This window comes from Pleuronectes platessa, chromosome 7, assembly GCF_947347685.1.
Source record: "Pleuronectes platessa chromosome 7, fPlePla1.1, whole genome shotgun sequence".
Classification (NCBI taxonomy): Eukaryota; Metazoa; Chordata; class Actinopteri; order Pleuronectiformes; family Pleuronectidae; genus Pleuronectes; species Pleuronectes platessa.
This window is the reverse complement of record NC_070632.1, coordinates 6,355,826-6,379,273: the sequence shown is the minus strand read 5'-3', so window position 1 is coordinate 6,379,273 and position 23,448 is coordinate 6,355,826. Positions and strand designations below refer to the sequence as shown.

At 43.8% G+C, this 23,448-nt stretch overlaps 1 protein-coding gene across 5 annotated transcripts; it reads left to right on the top strand.

The window, feature by feature from the left end:
• The first annotated feature begins 369 nt into the window (after nt 1-369).
• On the top strand, nt 370-21,721 carry LOC128444537 (protein arginine N-methyltransferase 8-B). 5 transcript variants are annotated; one of them, XM_053427073.1, is made up of 10 exons: nt 370-441; nt 4,055-4,294; nt 6,253-6,408; nt 11,598-11,661; nt 12,290-12,432; nt 13,392-13,479; nt 15,237-15,352; nt 17,755-17,905; nt 20,683-20,804; nt 21,638-21,721. In XM_053427073.1, the coding sequence occupies exons 1-10, from the start codon at nt 373-375 to the stop codon at nt 21,719-21,721; spliced, it is 1,233 nt and encodes a 410-aa protein (XP_053283048.1). In that variant the 5' UTR covers nt 370-372. The 5 variants fall into 5 exon arrangements, with proteins under 5 accessions (XP_053283048.1, XP_053283046.1, XP_053283045.1 ...); XM_053427071.1 differs by having other exon boundaries at nt 373-441; nt 4,070-4,294; XM_053427070.1 differs by having other exon boundaries at nt 373-441; nt 4,064-4,294.
• Nucleotides 21,722-23,448: the final 1,727 nt, after the last annotated feature.

The following is a 23,448-nucleotide window of genomic DNA, read 5'->3' as shown; positions in this document are numbered from 1 at the left end:
ACCGGGTCATGGGAGAGGAGGCTGCAGCGTTCAGATCGCTCTCCCTCTCCCTCCCCTCTCTCTCTCTCTTCGTTTTTACCTCAGCTGATGCCTTTTCCCCTCCTGCTCTCCAGGTACCGGTGGACTGCAAACTTTTGCGCCATGGAACACGCTCCGCTCTTCAGGAACGCTTGCTGCGATGCCTCTGGAACCTGCTGGGGTAGTTTGGCGTCTTTTCACATGCTTGGGATTTCTAAACAGAACTGCAGGCTGGGATGTGAATGAGAGCTGTTGAGAAAGAGCCTGGGAAAAGATCGAGGAGGAGCATTTTTTTTGTTTTCTCCTTCACTTCTATCAAGTGTTTGCACATTTGTCCTCTCTCTCCTGGCTCTTATGGGAATTAGACACTCGTCCCGCTGCATGCTCCTCCGGAGAAAAATGGCGGAGTCTGAGAGCAGTGAGGTAAGTGTGAGAGACACCTCTCATGATTTAGGCTGAAATGCGAGCGGTCACTTGGCATGGACTCCGTCCGATGCGTCCTGCACCAGCGCGTCCTGCAGCAAGCAACCTGCAAGTTGCCTCCCGGACACGATGCTGACAGGATGCTGGGTGTCAGTGAGACAGCAATATCAGTAAAAGTGTATCTCTCTCTCTTTCTCTTCCTATCTGCAAGGACGTGTACACCGCCTCTCCACCACCAACCCTGACACAACAGGCATTTTACGCATAACGCATAAGTGAGCGTTTCCAGCGAGAATCGAGTGTTCCTGAGAATTCCCATGCATGGTGTCACTGGTGTCTCTTTTCTTTTAGACCGTGTAGCCCCAAGGTTAAGAAGCCGTGCAGGTGTTTTCAGTGAGAGGAGGAGGATTATTCTCACTTTTATTTTGTACTATAGCAGACAGGTCAGTGAGAGGAAGCAACCAAAAGTACGTGTTCTCCCTCCAGCCAGCTCTACACGCATCCATCGGATCTAACTGTATTCTCGTGAAGTTACATGTGAAGAACCGGTTTTAAAAAGGATGAGAAGGACTAGATGTTTTATTTGCTGCTGCTGCTCTGAGATCAGAGCTGCGCTGTCCAAGGTGCTGCAGCACGTTGCAGGCGAGCCGGGGAAAGCTGCGAGTTGGTGCGCATGAGGAGACCGAGTTAGAGGAAGTGGGTGAGCTGAGGAATGATGTATCACCGGCACAGGGGAGTGGTCTCTAGATCCCCACCTCTCTCTACCCCCTCCAAGAGTCTTAGATTGCAGTTTTTTCCTCATGCATCCCCCCATGCGAGATCCACCTGACACATTGCAGTGGAGAATCCATCCACCCTGCCTGCATGGGTCCTCTTTGGGGCTGTGACTCACTTTCTATACACAACCCCCTGTGTGGTATTGACTCCATGTGCCACATTTGTATTCACAAAAGGGGTTGAATGCTGCAGGAGCGATGCACGTTTATTCTTTTTTGGAATCCCTTAAAAGATTCAAGCTCCCTGTGAAGTTGCCGACAGCTGCATGTTGCTTCATTATACATTATTCATCACGAAACGTTCCCTCAAAGCGAGTTCATTCATGGGAGAAGCTCTTTTCAAGCTCTCAGGATTCTATCAGTATGCTTCTGTCTGAGGGCAAGAAGGCAACTGGTCAATTCCAATAAAAGGCCTGAGGCAGGATGGATGGAGCTTTGCCCTTCTCTTCTCTGTTGTCTTGGAAAATTGGGTTATCAAAGGTGGCTGAGTGCTGTGATGGCAGAAAACCAAAGAGATCCTCCTTCCTAAAAGTTAGACGTTATTTTCCATCGTATGAAAAATTCAAGAAGCTGATTTCCTATTACCGTTTGATAGTTAAAAGCTCTTACACTTATTTTTAAGGATCTGAAGTTCAACATCAAAACTTTGTCCTGTTTTGAATTGAAGTTAAACAACCATCCCAGCTTCTGACCCCACCACTGACTTCAGGTGTAAAACAAGGGTCTACAAAGTGACTCTGTAACCTATGCATCAAGTGAATGTCCTTCTCAGATAACAGGTCTCCCCGTGGAGGTGTAGTGATGAGGGTCTGAACCTCAGATGTGCTTATCAGCAGGGACGTGTGCCACCCTCTATTTCCTGTGTCACACTCACTGCAGCTGCTCTCATCTGTGAAGTCAGCTCTAATCTGTCCCTTAATGTGGCCCTGCAGTGATTGTGTGTCCTCTGCACTGCACCTTTTGAATCTTGAATTAAACCTGGCATCCTTAATCACCTCCTCTGCGGCCCTACCCTGCAATCATCGAGTCGTAGCATTGGCTTGTAGCCATTTATCTATCCAACGAGGATGTCTTTAGAAAGACGCCCAAATGGAATCTGCAGTCTTTGAACCCGGGAGCGTGCACATCCTATTTCTAAACTCACTGTTATTTAAGGGGAGTCGCTGCACGATTCAATGAAAAGGAATCAATTACAGCACAAACACAGACAAAGTGCATTTGATGACCCTAATGATTAACATGCAGTGATGATATCTCCATCACAGTTAGTGGGTTAATGCTGTCGTGGCTGTGGTGCACTGAGCCTCTGCAGATCAGCAGCACAGATAAAAGGATTAAGAGACATTCAATAGCAGGTCTTTGCTTTTAAATCAAAAGTCAAACATTCATTAGACGTGTGATCTTTTATTCATCCATCACTTACAGTTTATGATTATTATGGTTATTACAGTTTCAAAGCAGAGCATTTATTATTGATTTATTCATTCATGAATTAATTATTCAGTTGTCTATCTTTTGATGTTACACGTGTACAGCATGTACAGCTCTCAGGTTTGCACTCTGTGATTTAAAGTTCAACCGTGTTCACCGTTAAAGTGCATCCGAGGTTAACGTCTTTCCTTTAGCAGACATCTAGTCATCATTCAAGGAAATGGAAAACTTTAGATTGATGATGATGCTCAATGAAAAGTCAGGGGACCAACAGGACGACAAAAACTAAGAAGAAGAATATTTAATCATTATCTCTCCCCACTTGAGTTTCAGTGTCCTTGTGACAAAAACAAACCCTGTCTCTCAATTTAAAGGAATAAATAAAAGAGAGAAGGAAAAGGAGGTGAAAATCAATGTCTCTGACCGAAATCGGACTTTAAGTGCATTAGATCCATGTGTCACACTGTGCTGTCGCTGTTATTCACAGCAGTACGATTCTATCTGTTAATGAGGTTGTCCATCTTATTGACTCTGTTACGTGTCAGTCCTGTTGTATTGAAGTGACTCAATACAGTCATAGTTTATTTTAAAAGAGACTCTTAGTCATAGAAATAAGAGATAAATTCGACTCACTACTGGAGACTATAGTTGTTATATCAGAGCAGGTTGCTTTAAAGAGACTGCACTTGTATAACTCTTTTCTAATTTAATTGAAAAACATCTATGGGAAAACCAGCAGGGACAATTTGAGTTTCAGGGTCTTTAAAAAAAGTACTTGAGAGGAGATACTGTACGTTTAAAATGGAATATCCTGCTCCTACCATTATAACCTAAAACGTTTCTTCTTCCACGTGAAATATCAAATACACTGTTCTCATGACAAAACCCTGTGAGCTGTCGAAAGCACATATTTCTGTCCACCGTGCCAAGTATTAATCATTTATTTTTAGAAGCCTGAACATTGTAATGAGAATTAACAGCAGAACAGCTCCCCTCGCTCGGTGCTGAGAAGCTGGGCGTCTGTTCTCCCCCCCCCCCTCTCTGTCAGACTCCCACACCAACACACACTCCACACTCCAATAGCCAGATCTTCCCAGCAGGCTGTAGAGGTGAGAATGAGGCCATTATGGATGTCCCCTCTGTGCAGAGCAGAGTCTTTCTGCCTGCTGACAGACTTCATGTCGGTGATCAGAGGACGATCCAGATTCATGGGCAGATTCATCCTGTCAGCAGATGGAGATATTAAGGGGAATGGATGATGAATCTGATCCAATTACTGTTCTCCAACGCAAACCACAACATCTGATTTACTTTCACATCCTTGTTTTGTATTCTTGCTCTAAAAGGTGTTAACCTGCAGAAATTTGGGTCAAGTGTTTCTTCATCCTTCTCTCTCCCCTCTGCAGCAGCCGCAGACTCAGCCACAGCCAATCCGCATAATTCCATCCCAGTCGGCGCAGCCCACCCCGTTGCCCAAACCTGTGCCTTCCGTCCAGCACGGGACGAGGCCTCCGTTCCCACCGCACACGCCGCACGCCGCCAGCCTCCCGAGCTGCACGGGGCGGGGCAAGAAGTTCCTCAGTCCCGAGGATATGACCTCACGAGACTACTACTTCGACTCCTACGCCCATTTCGGTATCCACGAGGTACTGATCCATTACAGAGACACTTACATACAAGTTCCTTCTTCTTCTCCTGATTCAATGATTAGACAAATGTGAATGATGCAACAGTTTTTAATGTTAAGCGATGAGAAATTTCAACAAACAAAATCCTGTTTGCGAATTCAGTTTTTTTCCACCGCATCTTTTATAAAAGCTCCAGGACAAACTTAAGCTCTTGCATCTCATGGTTAATACTCCACCCTATGGGCTACGCATCTTCCACTAAGTGTATGAATTTACAAAATCAAATAGAAACACACAGATGTTTACAGCAGAGGTATAAATACAACAGTTTTTTTCCTCATCGTATATTCCTGGGTTTAGAGCTCAGTCACCAGAAGTGAATGCATCTGGTAATGAGATTGTAAAACTGTGCTCTGGAATCCAAGATTCAAGCCGAACCCGTAAACATTCCCTAAAGACCCAGTTGACATTTACATGGGCAGTAATGTTTGCTTTTGACGTTTCCATAAATTTCTTCGATTAAACCGTTAAACTTGCGACTTCCTGTTTCATAAATAGTTCGGCTTACGAGGCCGTTGAGTCGAGCTGATTCAATGTCACCATATCGAACAGAAGAAAATCTGCGTAATGTAACTAAAATCTGCAGAGCTTCACATCTTGTCGAGGCACAAAGGTCCATGAAAGTTGACTTTATTGGCAGATGATGGTTTCAAATCTCCTTTTACTCTTTTTAGACACTAGTTTAAAAGCTCCATCACTTTATCTTCCTAAAGTACCTCATGTGGATTATGCAAGATAATCTTATATCTTATCCTCCTGATCTCTACCTCCCTCATCGACCTCTAAAATTCAAAGGCATCATATCACAGACTGCTGGTGCTGTGGTTGAGGCTTCAGTCGGACAGTGTCAACAAAGGACATGAGATCTGATCTTTATTCTAGAGAAACATCCGTCTGCATGGGAGGCTGCACTTAGGCAGGCTGCCATGTTTAGGAACTGCACACAGTCAGGACCATGAACAGATTATCTTCACCACAAACTGACCCTCACAAGCAAAAGGTACTTGTCTGTCAAAGAGCAACCTACAACCACATATGTTTCTATTGTTATCTTTTCACGCCGTGTTAATATGTCTTTAGCAATGTATATAAATATACATAAAATGTGGTACAGGGCCACAGAACTGCAGTGGAAAATATTCTTTAGAGAAAAGTCATTCATCAGGTTATCAAAGTCCAACTATTGGATGAGTTAATCCTGGATATTATGACACATTATAGCAAAATTTAATGTCCTAATTTACAGTCACAAAAAACACTATGTCATTAACACTAAGTCTAATAATAAATCGTGAGGCCAAGGTCCCCCATTGGCTGCAGGACCCTGGACATGTGACCGCCTGGGCCATGAGGTAATCCATCAATCCTCGGGAATGTTGAAACTTTTAAACTCCTCAAACTTAGTCCTTATCAAGAATGAGACATGATTTAAGACATAAAATAATCTCTCTCTCTTTTATAGCTGCCACCATTCAAGATAATGTGTCTCTCCTGGTTATCTCCTCCCGCAGAGTTCAGCTGCTTTCTCAAGAGAGCCGACAAAGCATTAGGAGTCTTTATAAAAAGTTCCCTGTTTGACCTGTGAGAACAGTTTCATTTTATATTTTGGGAATGTAGGCCAGGCTTATTTTTGTCATTTCTTAACAGTCTTCACACTCGTAGACAGAGACCAGAGACCAGACAGGGCTTAATCAGAAACACAGGCGGTGGATTTAACTGTAGAACCATTCGTCGGAGATAGAACAGTGATGGATAGATTAGGTGAAGCCTGTGGGTTATCTGTCGCTGCTCCGCAAATCCACACATCTCAACGTCTAGCCGGTTATTTCAATTCAACAATCCTCCCTCTCCCTGGGTGGGGGGGTTCTTGCTATGTGACCATTTTCCTGACATCATGCACCATATGCTTAAACCAGGAGATGCTGAAGGACGAGGTGAGGACGCTCACCTACAGGAACTCCATGTACCACAACAAGCACGTCTTCAAGGACAAGATAGTGCTGGATGTGGGAAGCGGGACCGGGATCCTGTCCATGTTCGCGGCCAAGGCCGGGGCGAAGCACGTGTACGGGGTAAGACATGTGTCCCTTTCAGTGGAGCGTCACAATGCCCGACCGTCAGGAGGGCTGATGGCCGCAGTGCCAAGTCTGACAAGCTGTATCACACGTGCACGACTGGTACATGCAGTGGGATCGTTTTTGTCAGCTTCCCTGTAATCGTCCAGGAGTATCCTGTCCGACAGGCAGGTGATAAAAGCATGTGGCCTCTCAGGCAGCTTGACAGAATGAGCCGTGGCGATTTGAGAGCTGTTATCGTGTTCTGGAGCAGAGGTACTTGCTAGTCAGGGCATGTCTGAGCGTATACATGCTGGATGCACATCACTAGCTTGACTACGTGGAACTTATTTTTGCATTGGAGGCTCCAGACGGTGGATATTTGCTTCAGTGAAGGAAGGATAAAACTTGGAAACTCCATCTTGTTCCGAGTTAAACTGGTTGACCTTCTGTATGATTGTCCTTCTTCTTCTCTCCCCCTTCTTTCTATCTCCCTGCTTTTCTACTTTAAAGTTAATATCTCTTCACCTTTGAGTTACAGCTGTCCATCTGGAAGGTTTTAGTCTCATAAACGGGGCCAAGATATCCGGGATTTACCTCACGTTTGTCTTAGATCCCCTCATCTATAGCTACGCCCCAGAACCTCACACCTTTCTCATACCTGAGGCTTTAAAGCTGGGCCTGAGAGCCAGGTCTGGTGGAAGGTGGAAGAACTGGTTTCTGGGCCAAGATCAACATCATTCTATCACATGGACCTCATTACAGTGATAACTTAAACCCTGGATCGACTGAGTCCCCGTAAATGACTCTCTGGTGCGAAACTCCATATGTCAGGGCCGCATACCCTGATACATAAAACCTAAATGTAATATCTCACTTTAGAACTAATGATTTCTATATTAATGTAAAACCACAGACAGGCACTTGCAGCCATCAACATAAATTGTATATAGCCTAAACATATCTCGAATATGAACCCAGGTACACGAATTTCGTTTAGTCCGTGTCCCATCTGCTAACATGGAGAAGGCAGGGTTCATGGCCTACAATGCCGACAGCTCCCAGCAGGTAATCGAGAAACTTGCCATGTAGTCCATTCTGATATACAGTACAGTTAATGCTGGGAAGCCAACGTAGTGATTTAATGTGTTGACTCAGGCTCACATGTTTGTTTGCAGTGCACGTTGACAGGCTCAGATCCCACCTGGGACCACACTAAATCATTTCATGTTTTTATTGGGTGGCACGGTGGTACAGTGGTTAGCGCCGCGGCCGCACACCAGGGAGGTTCTGGGTTAATCGCAAACAGCTGGCCGGGGCTCCTCCGCGTGTTCTGCATGTTCCCCCTGTTCTTTTTGTGTGGAGGCTCCAGACTCTGTGCATTTGCTTCAGGGAAGGAGTAATTAAATTTGGAATTTCCCAGAGACTCATTCGGAGCTTTACTGTTTGAACTTATGTGTTTGTGTATGTTTATGTGCCTTGTGTGGTTGTTTGCCTTCTTGCCTTCTGCTGTCTGACTCATTCTCTATCGTACTTCTTTTTCTGCTTGGCTCCACATTTGTGGTACAACTCTCCAGCTGGTCGGGTTTTAGCCTCATGAAAGGGGCTAAAGATTACAGGGATTCAGTTTCACTTTAGAATTAGATTTGCTCAGGTTTTGCGTTTTTCTCCAGATGCTCCAGTCAGGTACTTGTCCAGTGTTTAACTCTCTTGCCGCCATAAGTCATCTGGGATTGGCTCCTGCCCCAGCGTGTCCCTTAAATGAGAATAAGTATGGCGAATGAATAAACTGATTCATAAGTCTTGTAGTTGAGAATCTGTTAAACCAATGAAAGAGGACAGAACAACCATCAGGAACGTTAAGTCTGCTGACATATTTTTGCATTCAAATATTTTTCTAAGAATATGAGGCAATATAAATGGGCCAGGATGTGCTGAGTCAAACCCAACTCCTGATATCCCAGAGTAAGAAGTCCAAGGAGATGCCTGTGATGCTTTCTTTCACCTGCGGGTATGTTGATCATTTTAACAAAAGGTAGCTAACGTGAGGTTGTTGACCAATTCCAGCAATAAAAAAAAACGTTAAAATAGGCTAAAGTAATTATTTCCAACATTCTGTATAACTCACAGGCTGTTCGCTCAGACAGAAAAATGGCACAACACCTGGGAGGAGTCAGAAGAACTAGTCCACAAGGATGAGCACAGTCCCAGCGACTCCTCCTATCACTAGTGGGCAGCTTGTGTGTGTGTGTGTGTGTGTTTGTGTGCGAGTGTTGACTATGTAAACACGCCTCGAGGCTTCAGTTCTCCCACTGAGGCGTGACTTTGATGGACACATGGCTAATGGATGTCTCTTCTCACAGCGCTTCAAGCAAGTGATGAAGTATTATTGCCAATTAGAGGGGCCGGGCGTTGGCAGCACACAAACAGAATACCCACACATACATGTACACTAGTATTCCTGCAGGTGCACGTGCCTTCCTCACACCTGCTGCAGCACTGGGCATCGCTGTATGGTTGCACAGTTGATACTGACAGTTCTTTTAATGGGCAGATGGATCAGCACGGTGCCAGAAGGGCTGTGGGCGCCGCCAGCAGCCTCCTGACGGCTCCTCCTCTAATAGGGAGCAGCGATCAGGGTCTGCGGCAGGGAGGCAGAGTCCTGACGTCCTGGGTCCAGGCTCAGTGAGACCTCAGCTAGAAACCAAACGCTAACTTCCAGCATGTATGTTGTATTGTGTTGCAATTTCAAAAAAGTGGAGGTAGGTTTTTGATCAGCCCCCATCTCCAACTGACAGGGATCTAAAGAGGCGTGATGGGCTCTATGTCCGAGGGAGTTGTGTGTTATCATGTAGGGAAAAACTAACTCTACGTCACTGAAACACAACCGAATGGTGGATATTTCCCATGATCCTCGGTTTCCTGAACCAGAAGAGCTGCCACTCCTCTAAATACACCAAGCTCTGATCAGGAATTTTGATATTTTAAACATTTTCTGGCTGAATATTGGAGAAAAAAATACAGTTTTTTTAACGACTATTTTGTCGTTTAAACCAAGCTAAAGTTTGTGTATTGTAAGTCAGTGAACCCTTAAACTATTTTCAAGCTGCACTTATAATGTAACACGGTTGCATGATTTAATTTGTGTACCTCACAGTTGGTGTGCTGCCCGTTAAACCCTAATCAGTTCCTTCCTCCAAAATAAAACACCTCATTCTTCCTAATGCTTATAATATTGGGGCTCACCTCATTTTTTCCTCGAAACTGGCAAAGATCCAGCTGATTATTTTTTTCTATTACGCCGTCTTATTCGGTTTAAATAAATAAAAGTAGTCACAAGAGTCGTCATCATTAAAACACAGGTTTTCTAACGAGGTGAAAGTCGAGAGTCACCTCGAGAAAACAAGTTTGCCAAGAAAATAGTTGAGATGAAAAATAGAAATATCTGAATTTGTGCACCTGACAGTTGGTGTGGTGCCAATTTAGACCTAATCACTTCCTGCCTCCAAAATAAAAGACTGCCTTGACCTCATCAGTCCTCCACGAGAGCCTGAAGCTCAGCTTCAATTCACCGGTTCTCCACAATGGTCCCGGCCTCACTTTGTCTTTTTATGATCCGAAGCACCTCCAGTTCATTCAAGAGTTTGATTGGGACCAGATGGATTTCTCCAGCGTCTTGAATACGTCTGCACACCTCTGACAAACAGAGTCTCCCACTGGGTAAAACCCAGCGTACACACTCGAGCTGAAATCCATACCCCCAGACGACCTGGTGCTGAAATAAAACCGTATTGACGAATGCCTCCTGCTGAATTGTGTCCCTGCTTTATTTGAAAACTGTTCACTAGAAATGTCCCCAGCTTTTATTCTGATGAATGATGGCGCTTTATTAAATTATAACTCTCTTATAGCTGACGGCCCCATAAATCAGGCCCGAGATGGGGATCGGTAGGCAGGACGGGAATTACAAAATAAAAGGGAAAGAGCTCAGGATTTAGAAAGAGGAGAAGACAGGAAACGAGTAAAGGAGGAAAAGGTGGAGATATTTCAGGAGAGCAGGGATGTGAGAGCAATATAAAAATGTCAAAACAACACTAGAGCGACGGCTGGAGGTTACATTAGGGATAAATGGCTGCTTGCCGTTGAGCAGCGACTAATCGGCACCTTAATTACTTAGAGCGAGATGCTCTGACAGCACTTCAGCCTCTCTGATAACATAAAAATCCATCCTTTCATATTCTCTTACCTTCCTTTCATATCAGCTTGACTCCAGGACTCCTGTCACCATGCTTCATTAACCTCGGTGCAGGAAGTCAAAGGATAAACTCACTTGCTCGTACTCGCCGCCCTTCAGACGTCACGAATTAACCATAAGTGATAAAACCTACTTCTTGCAATCACACAGGAAAAGCCCTCGACGATCAGCTTCCACAAACTAAAGTTTCCTTTAAACTGGTAAAGCTTTGTCATCTTCTTTAACCAGGTGAAGGCCTCGAGTGTTTCATTCAGAGCATGTGACCTTGGTTTCTACACCACAGATCACCTTATGGGTGGCTGCGGTGCTGGACAGACAGATTCTTGCTCGGAGCAATGATCCAAAAATAAAGACGTAATTCTGAGGTTTGACCTTTTTCAAAATCCGAGATAGATTCAGAGGAAACTGTGGCTATAATAAAACATAAATCCTTGTGTAGTGTATCGCGAACAAATACTTATTGTGGATGCTGCTGTTGATGTCTCATGTGAGAACTCTCGATGAACAACAAATGTCCCCTTGGTGGACAATACAGATCTTGATAAAGAACCTAACCCAACCTGGACCTTTAAACATGTTCTGACTGTGTTTTAAAAAATCAAGAGCGATTCAGAGTTGAGTTTTTTGCACAAGAACACTTCAGCAGGGGGACAGCTGGAGATCGACCCAGTGATCTTCTACAGTGGATCGTCCACTCTACCTCCTGAACCATAACACTTAGATTGAACATGAAGAAAAATGTATGAGAATATCATCATCTTATGCAACACAACACAATGAGATGAACCCTTATATGTGGTGACGCTGTGAGCTGAATACATTTCAGTTCACCAGTGAGTTCTGTGTTATAGGGAAACTGAGGACATGAGCATTGGAAGTTCTTATATATATATTCTTCCAGGAAGCATCACAGCGCTCGGTTAATTCCTTTTTTCCCTTTTCATTCTTCCAGATTGAATGTTCCAGTATATCAGAGTACTCCGAGAGAATCATCAAGTCCAACCACCTGCACAGCGGTAAGAGCCGGTGCTGTACCTTATCTCTCTGTTTTGACAACGCTTGCACTTCAGTCTGCAAAAGGCAGCAAATAGGTTCGAGCCGTGACCGACATGTAGAGGAAGGAGGGAGCGCCGGCAGAGGAGATGTATAAGAAGGAGAAGAAGAAGGGTAGACGACTGTTAAACCGAGAGGATGATCAGACTGCTCATTTATATTCACATGTATAAACAGCTTGTGTTAAAACATGACACCTCTGCAAACGTGAAAACAAGTTCCTAGCCGAGCCCCTGACTGTGCATCTACCATAACCCCCCCCCCTGTCAGCAAATGGCCCGGCTGTAAACCTATGAATATCAAGTGTGCACAAGTAATTGAAACACGAGCTGACAATAGTTGGAGTGACAGGTTCACGTGAAACTCTCCTGCAGCTCTTTGTCAAGGCCGAATAAACAAATATGAACTCGGCTCCTCACAGGCACCTCCACTGATTCCCATCCAATCAGCAAAGATGTGGTTGTGTAGACGTGTCTCGTTAGTGTGTTACTAAAATTGAAATTAAAACATGTTTAGAATGATTGGTCCAAGGTTTTTCTTTTCATGTCAAGTTATACGCATGGTTTTAAAAGATATGTGTGTGTGTTCCAGTGATCACCATCTTCAAGGGCAAGGTGGAGGAGGTGGAGCTTCCCGTCGAGAAGGTCGACATCATCATATCCGAGTGGATGGGCTACTGCCTCTTCTACGAATCCATGCTCAACACCGTCATCTTCGCCAGGGACAAGTGGCTGGTAGGACGTGTGGAGTCTGTGGGAAACAGTGACACAGTATTTGCATATGTGTCACATGATAATATGAAAGACTAAGATCGGTGGAACTAAACCGACCAGAAATGTAATTTTCAGTAAATACAAACCTGCAAAAAAATACCTAATACCAGCATCTACACTAAATGTATTTAAGTAGAAATTTATATCTTAAAAAGTAATCATTGAAAGTTTCAAAACCTTTTCAGCTTTTGAGCTCAAATGTTTTTTCTCTAGTTGAATATGAATAATTTCAGAGAAGGTAGAATTTTTGTAATCATCCAACACAAAAAAAGAAAAAAGTAACAATTATTGAAGCAGAAATACGTTTTTTGATTACTTGCTTTGGAGTTGATTATTACATAATTGACACTTTTGGTTTTATTTATTTATACATGTATAGACAGATGTGATACTGTCTTACATGTATAATGGCATAAGTCCGAAGTTAAGGTTTACCTATGGAGATCATAGTTTGTACATGCAGATGGACAATAGGTCTCCAAGTCCAGCCTAAAAAAAAACAGTATTCATCTTTAATAACCATTAACCCATCTCATGAAACTCAACATAATCTCACACACCACAGCTTTAAAATAATTGTTTACTCCATTGCTAATTGCTAAACCTAATTATAAACCTTGAACACGACATGCAGGTTGCATTACATACCATTTGATTTATAAGTCTGTAAAATAAGAAATGTTTCTTTATGAATAACGACTTCATATTTATGTTTGTCAATTATTGTTGTAAAACAATGTTTGTGCTATAAATCAGAGGGTCTACTTGTTCCAGTCTGAGCGCAGCAGGAACAGCTCAATAATTGAAACATGTTCTTGGCTGAGAAATGAAATGTCACCGCTGCTGTAATCGACACCTTTTTTTTTGTATGTGTTCAGGATTAATCGCTGAGTCATTTCTTCTCCTCATTTGTCAAACAGAAACCCGGTGGATTAATGTTTCCTGACCGAGCCTCGCTGTACGTGGTGGCCATCGAAGACAGGCAGTACAAGGACTTCAAAATACACTGTGAGTCAAGTGTGTGTGGTAATGCTGTTGGTGGGAAGTGACTAAGTACATTTATTCAAGTTGTGTGTTTTACTGTTTTACTCTTTACTCCACTTCATTCATTCAGCAGCAGCATCTAAAGAAAATGTTGTGTTTTGAATTTAAGACATATATATTGTTAATCTCCAAATAGTGATTTTATCCTTCCATCCTCTCACATGGTCAAATTCATTAAATGATCAAATATTTCACCAAAAATCGAATATGAGCCGAAACTCAGAAACTCTTTCTTTTTGTGTTTCCGATTAATAATCTCACGCTTCCTCAGATTTACCTGATGTCCCCGTGTGTAATAATATACATTTTAATATGTCACTTTTTATTCTTAATTCCAGCATGCATTTGAATGTGGGGGAAATGTTCCTATTTGATATAAAAATATGGAATAATAGTTGGAACAAACCAGTTCTTTTACTTTTCAGCTCTTACTGCACTATTACTTAAATTGACCTATTCATGCAGGACTTTTACTTGTAAATTAGTATTTTTCAGAGTCATCGGTCATCAGTTATCATATTTTACATTGTTCTGAATACAGTGTTCCTTCCACCACAGTGCTGAGCGCTCCTATTACCTGGAGCTGTACTGAGCTGCTCCTTGTTCTGTCCCTGCTGTACACTGTGTAGCTCTCAGGTGTCTATAACCAGGATTAGGTCCCTACATTATAAATGAGTCATCCCTGTACAACATAATCCACACGTCCACATTGTAGTCACGCAGACGGGGGAGCGCTCACACAGCACACAACCTCTCCGGCTTCTGCAAATGTCTCTGAACTTTTCCTCTGGCGTAAAAAAACCTGGGGGCGATAATTGAAATCGTTATAAGTCAACAATCTTTCCATCCGTGTTTCATCACACTCCAAACCGTGCAGGAGGACTGTGGGTGATGGTTTTACTGCCGGACCCGGAGCATAAGCACCGCACTAAAGCCGCCGCACACAACCTCGATCACACCAGGCAAAGTGCACAATGGCCCACAGGCCTCCTACTCACTCTCCCCATGCAGCCGGGAAATTACACAACCACAGTGCTCCAGATAATATCCGAGGAAAGTAATATTGCTCTATCTCACTGCAGCGCCAGCCTTCCCATCACACTTCAATTTAGTCTGCCATTATTCTGTGTTTCAGGAGCATATACACCAGGCCGGCCTGGAGGGAGTGGAGTGCGGATATTGACCACAAGCTTCTCTCTCTCCAGGCAGACGGCCAAAAATGACCTTTCAGTTCGAGTGGGAATCGGCCCGGTGAAACACTCTGGTATTCTGAGAGCATTCTGTGGTCGTTAGTGCTCCTCCGCCTTATATAAGTCAGCAGCATGCAATGCAAATACAGTATTACAAAAAGCCCCCGGAGGTTTGTGACCTGTTCATTATCACCAGCTCTTCTGCGAGCTCAAGTACTTCTCTCCTTTTGGGTCACGACGGCTATTTCAAGGAGCTGAGTGAATAATGTATCTGTGGATTTAGCCTAAGCAGCAAGAAACCGGAGGTAAGAGCGTTCAACTCAATATCTGAGATGAACATTGTTCCCAAACATCAGGAGGTCAAACTCCAGGGTCCGACTCAAGCATTTTTTTTAAGAAAACCACAATGCATCTGCAGTTTGCACCTCATGTGACCTGGAAACTTAATAAAACCATGGAAAGACTAAAGATTTCTTGTGAATTTGTGATATAAAAATCAAAGATGTAATGAAATGCTGATGTCCTTCACAGGGTGGGAGAACGTATATGGCTTCGACATGACCTGTCTCCGTAACGTGGCGATGAGGGAGCCGCTGGTGGACGTGGTCGACCAAAAACAGGTGGTGACCAACTCCTGCTTGGTCAAGGTCAGTCAAGTACATATTCAGATTCTGGCTGAGAGCTGTTTTATCAGAAAGCCGGGCTACATGTCCGCTGTAGACCGGACACAGTGCAGATGAGGGTTTCCAATGTGCTCAGTATTTTGTCATAACCCTATAGAACAGGAGGGATACTAAGTTTAGTGGTCTTAACGTTGGTTTGTGAGCTAAGTTAGAGCTAGTTAGATGACACTAGCCAACAACATGATGGATGAATGTACAGTTACACAACAGCAGAGGAGCCACACAACACAGTGACAAACGCAGGACTGCTATGGGAGCTTGAAACAGACCAGTGGTAAATCTCTGGTTCAAGTTTCACACTCTCAGGTGGATCCATCCATGTTTCCTTCTCCTCTTCTTCTCTCAGTTTACTGGCAGATCACAAATTAACGTGCACACCGCCACCTACTGTACATAAGTGTGTAACATCATGTCAATTAACACATTTCCTCAGAATCAGCCCTGTGTCTTTTAAAAAATGATTCTGATGTCTCCTATTCCGTCTCCTTCTGTCCCAGCCACAATCTCCTGACTTAGTTTAACTTCCCTGAATATTAATCTTCCTCTTCTCACTTTTACGCATGGACCCAGTTCTCCTCCATCATTTATGAACTGTCGATCAGATCACGATCTTCATTGGGAGATGTGCTCTTACGCTGAAGCTCAATTTAATACGACCTAAATCTCAAACCTCATGAACTTCATAAGCACCATCGTCAGCTGTGAAGAACATTATATGACTGATAACTAATAAGGATGATTTTATTGTGTAGTGAATCGTCTTGGTGAATTAGAACCTGTCCATTTTGTGTGATGTGCTGCAGCCGGTAGAGTTCAACCTTGATGTGTGCCCCCCCCCCCCCCCCCCCCTGTCTGCTCCTCTCTCTGTGGATTACACTGATCAGACTGAGCGGTGCCATGCATGTCAATAGCCGCCTGTCTCCTCCTGCTGATTGTGCTCCTGGTCACGGTGACCTTCTTATCGCCGGCATTGATTCGACGGCTCGGTTCCGTCTCACCTCTCTCCTGGAGGAGCACTGCTCTGCGATCAGACCTCCACTTTAACCTCTTTTCCACCTCGGACGGTCAAACGGATTGTTTTCCTTTCATTATAACAAAACAGTGAGACAGCAGAGATCTTATCGGACGCCAGAGTTTAATGAAAATCTCCGTGAAGCTGCTGGGGGATGCTGCTCCTCTTTAGAGAAAGAAGCCGTAGAACACTGTCTACCCTCGCTGACGAGCTTTATTGTCTTTAAATGGATTACTGACTGACCTCATTAAGGTTGTGGGCTGGAGGAGCGGCCCACACGGGACCTCACGTTATTAAACTGCTGTGTGAAACCTGGGTAACAACACTCAGAGAGCGTCATTACCAGGTATCAGCCTGCAGAAGATAAACACATTAACATTAACAACCTGCATGATATGTCTCTCCAAAGATGTATCTTGCTTTCCAAGGGTAAAGATCTCAGTGCAACACTCATGCTGCCGTCTTCAACTTGGAAACATGTCTTTGAGAAGTGCACGACCACAGTAAACATCCAGTAAATGTGCCAGCGGAGAGAATCTCACATTAATATCTCAGTGTTTTTGTTTTTTTATTGCCAATAAACATAAAGCTCTGATCTGCAGGCGAAGCCGATGAGCCTCTATTAGCTCTGATGGTACATGAAACTAGATTATCACACCTCTGCCGACATGTTCACCCTGCGGTGGAGGTTTCAGGTGAGCCGCACTCCGCCTCTGATACTCTGCAATCGGTTCCTGTTGGCGCACGAGACGGAAAACCGAGATGTGGGACATCATGTTCCTCGCTGAAGACGGCCAAGTCCTAGCGGGATGATGAGATATCAGATACCCTGTTAGACTGATGGGAACCAGGGGACATTCACAGATTTGGATTGATAGCACCGTTATGCATGAATTACACAAGGAATCCAGCAACGTGCATGACTCAGGTCCCTGTCCTCGTTATACTGGCTTCATTTAATAGGATCTGGGCTTGTAGGGTTTGGTGGTGACACAGTATCTCCTGCAGGAAGAGGGCGAACTGTACTTCCTAATGCTGTTTCTTTTCTTTGTGCATTAAACGTGACATTAAATCTGGGTTTATTCTATAAGCAGGAGCTCTGTGGTAGCCTCATAACATTATTTTGAACTATATACCCATGGCAAGAAAGCAAATAAGAGTTTCCAGGAGACCCAAGACAGCGATGAACCAGGCTGCAGTTCAATGCTTTGAGAAGTTCCATCACCACTGATGAGAAGCAGACGTTCAATAACTTCTCAAAGTGTTTTCTTAGTTCACGTTGAGCTCTCTCGACCGCTGCCCTTGTGTCTGTGTGGTCCAGATAAAACGTGAGACGAGCTCTTTACTCTTTCAGGAGGTGGACATCTACACGGTGAAGCCGGAGGACCTCTCGTTCACCTCGGCCTTCTGCCTGCAGATCCAGAGGAACGACTACATCCACGCGCTGGTCACCTACTTCAACATCGAGTTCACCAAGTGTCACAAGAAGACTGGGTTCAGCACCGGTGAGAGGCCGCACGCTTTCCCCTCCAGAGCATTCAAGCTGCACTGTATAAATTCAAAACTTTATTCAGCTGCATTCACTGAGATATATGAGTAAAACTTCAGAAATGAAGCAGCACCCCCCAGTGGTCAGACTCTGTAGCGTGACAAAGGCCATGACAGAGTTGTTTCTTGACTGAGGCTGTTTGTGTCTTTTGGTTCCACATTAGTATTTCCTGTTTGTTGCAAGAACTTCATACAATGCAAGGGAGGAATTATTAGTTTAATCATTAAGTTTATCAGTTTATTAGTTTATTTATCAGGGGCCACGATCAACACAACCCAGTGAGCTAGAGTTTGCAATGAAGCTAATTTGCATCTGCTGTCGCAAAATATAAAAGCCAAATAATGCAACACAACAATATCATAATTAACAACATATAACTGACAAAATTCAGTACCTCACATATAAAGTATTATACAAACTATAAGTAGAGTGCATAAATCAACCAAGGCTGACCCTTAAATGTGCCAGGTTATTTTGGGGGATAAATTATTCCATGGGAAAATGCTGACAAACCAAAAGTTAAAGAGGAAAGTGATAAAATCCTGGATCCGGACCATGATCCAGACCTGCACCACAGTTGAATGGGTTCTTTCCTGACTCAGCCCGCTTCCTTCCACCAAGTTCCTTCCTGTTTTAAATCTTAAATCTTACCTATAAACGAACAAACAAACTAAAACATACCAACCAACAAACAAACAAATGGATAGGGGTGAAAACATAACCTCCCTGTCAGAGGTAAATATAAACGTCTCTGTTGGTAAACGGCTCCAAAGGCCAACGAACGCATGACTGAAGTGTTTTGTTTTTAAAATACTGGTTTGAATTACCGTTGACATTTAATGTTGGAAATGAAACCTCCAGGTGTCGGAAACTCAGCCCTCAGACTCAGAACAGCATCAGCAGCCACTTGTTGTATTAATACAGCTGAAGTCAAACCAGGCTCAAAGCATTACAGCAGCTTAACGTACATTAAATCTGACATTTATCTTGTTTCCTCCGGGGAGCTGAGCGGCTTCTAAACCAATAAATAACCTGGTTATTTCTCCCAAACAGGAAATGGAACACGTCTGTTTTGTGGTGTGAGTGAATCGACTCTGTCATCTCTCCTTGTGATGGTTTGGAATTCCTCTGATCGTACAGACACATTTATAATGTCGAACCTATTGAGGCTTTAAAGACGTGGAGCACTTTGTGTTAGAAACCGTTCAGATCAGAAGGATGTGATTCAAATGCTGCAGCAGAGTGAGTGTGTGGGGCCTGGGCCAAACTCAGTGTGCGAGTGACCTCTAGTGGTGATGGAGTGAAGTACATCTCTCAACAAAATACTTTAGAATGACATAGATGATTGTGTGTTAGCACTAATTAGCAGTTAGAAAATCAGACTGGCTCCTTCTCCTCTTTTAAATCGCTCCTAAAACATATTCCTTTAAAAATGCTTTTACTGGGATTGTGGTCTGAAGGTGCTCTTATTTTTGTAAGTAATCTTATCACACAAATTTGTATACAATGAAATCCTTGTGTCTCTTATTTTATTAGATTATTTTCATTATCTTATATTATTCTATTTGATTTCTTTCAATCCTTCATTTTGCCTCTTATGATAAATTGTTGCTTGACATTGCCTTAATCAGATGTACTGTAAAGTATGATTATTAATAATCAGTCGGTCTTGAAATCACCTTCTCATCTAAAACTATAAGAGACAGATCAATCGTACACGTTGCCCAAGTGTAGGTTCGATTCCCCGCTCAGTCTTAAAAGGATGTTTCCCTCGGACGCACACAGACTCAGGCAGCAGTCAGAGTTTCTCGCTGGTTGGTGGAGTTGGAATCTCATTTGCTGAATTAGCATAGGAGACGCAGCTCTACCTTTCTCTGTGTGAATTCCTTACTGAGCCGGGTCTGTGCACCAGTCAACCTGAATGGCAGCTCGCTTTAATGTGTGGACCCACAAAGAGCTCGTCTCTGAAGACAACGTTACCCGTCTGTCCCGGGGCAGATATTCGATTTAAGAGCCGTTGACCTTTTGGATCTCAGCCAAGCGATCAGTGATGGTCCGGCCACTGGGGAATACACTCACATTCGTTTTTTGGGGGGGGGGTTCTTGGGTTTCCAGGTTTTACTTGTGTGTGTGTGTTGCCATCACTCACAGAACAACTCACACAAAGTAGCACAAAGACACAGAGTGAAATGGTGATGGCTGTGCAGAGGTCAGGAATGCAGCTGTGCATTTTCTGGCTTTTACTTCAGTGGCTCCTCCTCACGACAAGGACATGGACTCCACTCCCTTCATCTGCTCCTCCTCCTCCTCTGTCTGTGTCTATTCTTTGTGTCACACAGAGAATTTTAATATCATCAGATCCTCGGCAGCAGTGAAAAGTATTAACTGGGTGTAAAAATTAGGCATCGTGGATAATTTACTGTTTCTTCCCCCCCGACACAGTTTGCTGCCAAAGCTTAACAACTTCCTTATAAAAGGCCTTAATTGTACAAAACAGCTTTTCTCATAGTTAATGAGGCATTTATTAATTATTAATTTTAAACCAATGACAAAAGCTACGTTTACGACATCATTAATAAGGATTTCTTTTTTAATAATCCGTCATATCAGAAGTTGCAGATTTCATTTGTGCATGTTTTTTTTAATCTTTACCAAGAAGTTATCACATAGAATTTATAAACCTTGTGTGTGTGTGTGTGTGTGTGTGTGTGTGTGTGTGTGTGTGTGTTGCAGCTCCAGATGCATCCTACACCCACTGGAAGCAGACAGTGTTTTACCTGGAGGAGTATCTGACTGTGCGGAGAGGAGAGGAGATCGTTGGCAGCATCGCCATGAAGCCCAATGAGAAGAACATTGTGAGTTTAATAACACTCACACTGTGATGGCCGTGTGTTGAACTATTACCAGTGATAATGGCAGCGGCTAGGAAATGACTCATTTCCTGAGTTGTCACCCCCCCCCACCCCCCCACCCACCCACCCCCTCAGTGTTGGATTGTGGTCAAACAGGAAGCAGCAGCGCAGCCACTCTGAAACGAGCAGCAGCAGATCATCATCATGGTTCCTCTCCTGCCCCGGAGGGAGAGGACATGTTGCTTTCTGCTGCTGTCCGACTCAAACAGCTTGTGTTTATGTAAAACCTCCTTCTGCCAGCAGGTGAAAATCCAAAACAGGATTTCGAGGTAACATCTTAACATATGTTTCCTCACTCGTTGCCAGGAGGGTTTTTTAAGGTATTTTAAAGGCGCCAGGCCAAAAGGGACCTGGAGGACCCCACATCAAATCAGCCCCCCCCCCCCCCCCCCCCCCAAGAAGCACATGAACCCAAAGCACATGATTATTAAATAACATAATTAAGGGTCAGGCACATCACACTCACATTTAGACATTAGACTTCAACCAAACCTCTGAAACCATGAAGCTTTTGGCAGGAATCTATTGGCCCGGTGTTGCTCCAGTCTCCGGTACGTAGCCAATCACAGACTTGGTGGTGGTTCTCACTAAATTGTCCTTGGATGTGGATTAACATAATTAAAGGCTTCTATCAGCCCCCCCCCACCCCCCCCCCCCCTAGCTGAGGGCCCCAATTGGCATTCTCCTTCTTCGCCACCCCGCTGACACTTTCTCTTCTCTCTCTCTCTCTCTCTCTCTCTCTCTCTCTCTCTCTCTCTCTCTCTGTTGCTCTGCAGCGGGACTTGGACTTCACCTTCGAGCTGAACTTTAAGGGGCAGCTGTGTGAAGCGGCCATTTGTCACGACTACAAGATGCGTTAACTTTGACCGCGAGGGGGACGACCGGTGGAGTTCCAGCCCTTGATCACCAGAGGGAGACGGAGACACTCCCCCCCCCCACCCCGACCGTAGACCAGGAAAGACCCCGCTGACAACATCACTATTGTCACTTCGATGAAGGCAGGAAGTCACTAACTGACGGTGAACAGCTCTGAATGTAACACTGACAAAAAAAAAAAGAGGTCAGGGATTATTTTTTATTCTCGATGAATGTGTCAAAGATTAATCGATGTGTGTGTGGTGTGAGATGGAGTGATGTTCCTCTGTGTTCTCTGTTTTTTAACGATTACTTGAACCTTACGAGGTGACGCCTGACGAATTACTGTTCCGTTCACATTCTGTTACAAGTAGAGAATCCATTCAAAGGCATAGTTCTTATGTCGTACTATGTACTGTAGGGAATGATTGTCAGATTATAGTTGTGTAACTTTAACAATGTGGGGAAAAACTGGCAGCAATCGAGCGCCAAAGCCAAGGACCCACCTGCCGTGTATGTGAAAGGTAACGTGTTTGCATCGTCAGTGTACAAGTAGCTTTCTGTGAGTGTGTAACTGGTGCACAGCTTGGAGTCCAGACGTGCCCCCCCCCCCCCCGTGTTGTCAGTCTGAGCTGTGAGGTTGACGTGCCAATAACATACCTGCCCATCCCAACTGCCTCTGACCGGCCACGCTCCTTTACGTGAGAAGTTAAGGAAATAAGAAATCAAATAAAAGAGAGGGAGATTTAAGATCCAAATGTTGAGAATGAAGTCAAATTTAATCAGAAGAAGCTAGATTATTTTTCATTTACACAATAAAGTCCACTCCTCTGGTTCATCAAGTCCAGTTAAGAGAAGTAACTGATGCATTACAACTTGACAGTGTTTGGTTAAGCCATTGATATTCTTAATACTGATCACCACACTGTGTTTGTGTACTTAAATCTTTAAATTTCAAGTCAATTAATGATATTATGACTTTTTCTGGAAGTGCAAAAACCTTCCTCTTCTTTCTTGAGCCTAATTCTCTCCTGCACTCTTTACTGGTTTGAGACTAGACATCTCTCAAACCACAGACGGGAGCCATTCACCCCTCGGTCTACATCTGGACATGATAGATATTAACTAGTCCAACCTGAAATACATTCATGAATCCCTTTGTACCAGGAAGCTGTTGAGAACAGATGTTTTCTCAGCTTCTCCTGCCGGTAACGAGCTCCGACCTTCAAAGAGCAGCGAGTGTAATAATGATGAAAACTGGAGACACTGTTCCTGTGCCGGGTTCCATGATGTGGAGTTTACAGACGGCACGAAGAGGAAGAAGAAGATCAAGAAGAAGGTCTTTCCATTTCACCTATGCTCTTACTGAACTAACGTCATTGCCAAGGTACCCACGGAGGGGATTTTATTTAATCGAATCGTCGTGTTCAGAAACAGCCTCTGTCACCAAAGTGCTGCGTGAACACAAAGAGGAGGAAATACAGTCGATAAGTTCGAAACACTTTTGGAAATAAAGCTTTTAAGAATCAGCTGTAAGTGCAGAGTCGAGCCGAGAGCTGCCGGGACGCCGCATAACTACAAGCAATACAGTGATAACATGTTATTTATGCTTTCAAACAAGGCAAGTCGTCTTATCTATTCAGAATAATTGTATAATTGAGAGAGCACCTATTGAGGAAAAGCAGACTCTCACATAATTAAATAAATCAGACAGATTCTAATAAATTGGCAT

Bases quoted from the DNA above. Each gene is read 5' to 3' on its own strand.
- LOC128444537 (XM_053427068.1), top strand. From the start codon at position 373: ATGGGAATTAGACACTCGTCCCGCTGCATGCTCCTCCGGAGAAAAATG. The intron at 448-4,054 runs GTGAGAGACACC...TCCCCTCTGCAG, and splicing joins CTGAGAGCAGTGAGGTAAGT to CAGCCGCAGACTCAGCCACA. The intron at 12,433-13,391 runs GTAGGACGTGTG...TTTGTCAAACAG, and splicing joins TCGCCAGGGACAAGTGGCTG to AAACCCGGTGGATTAATGTT.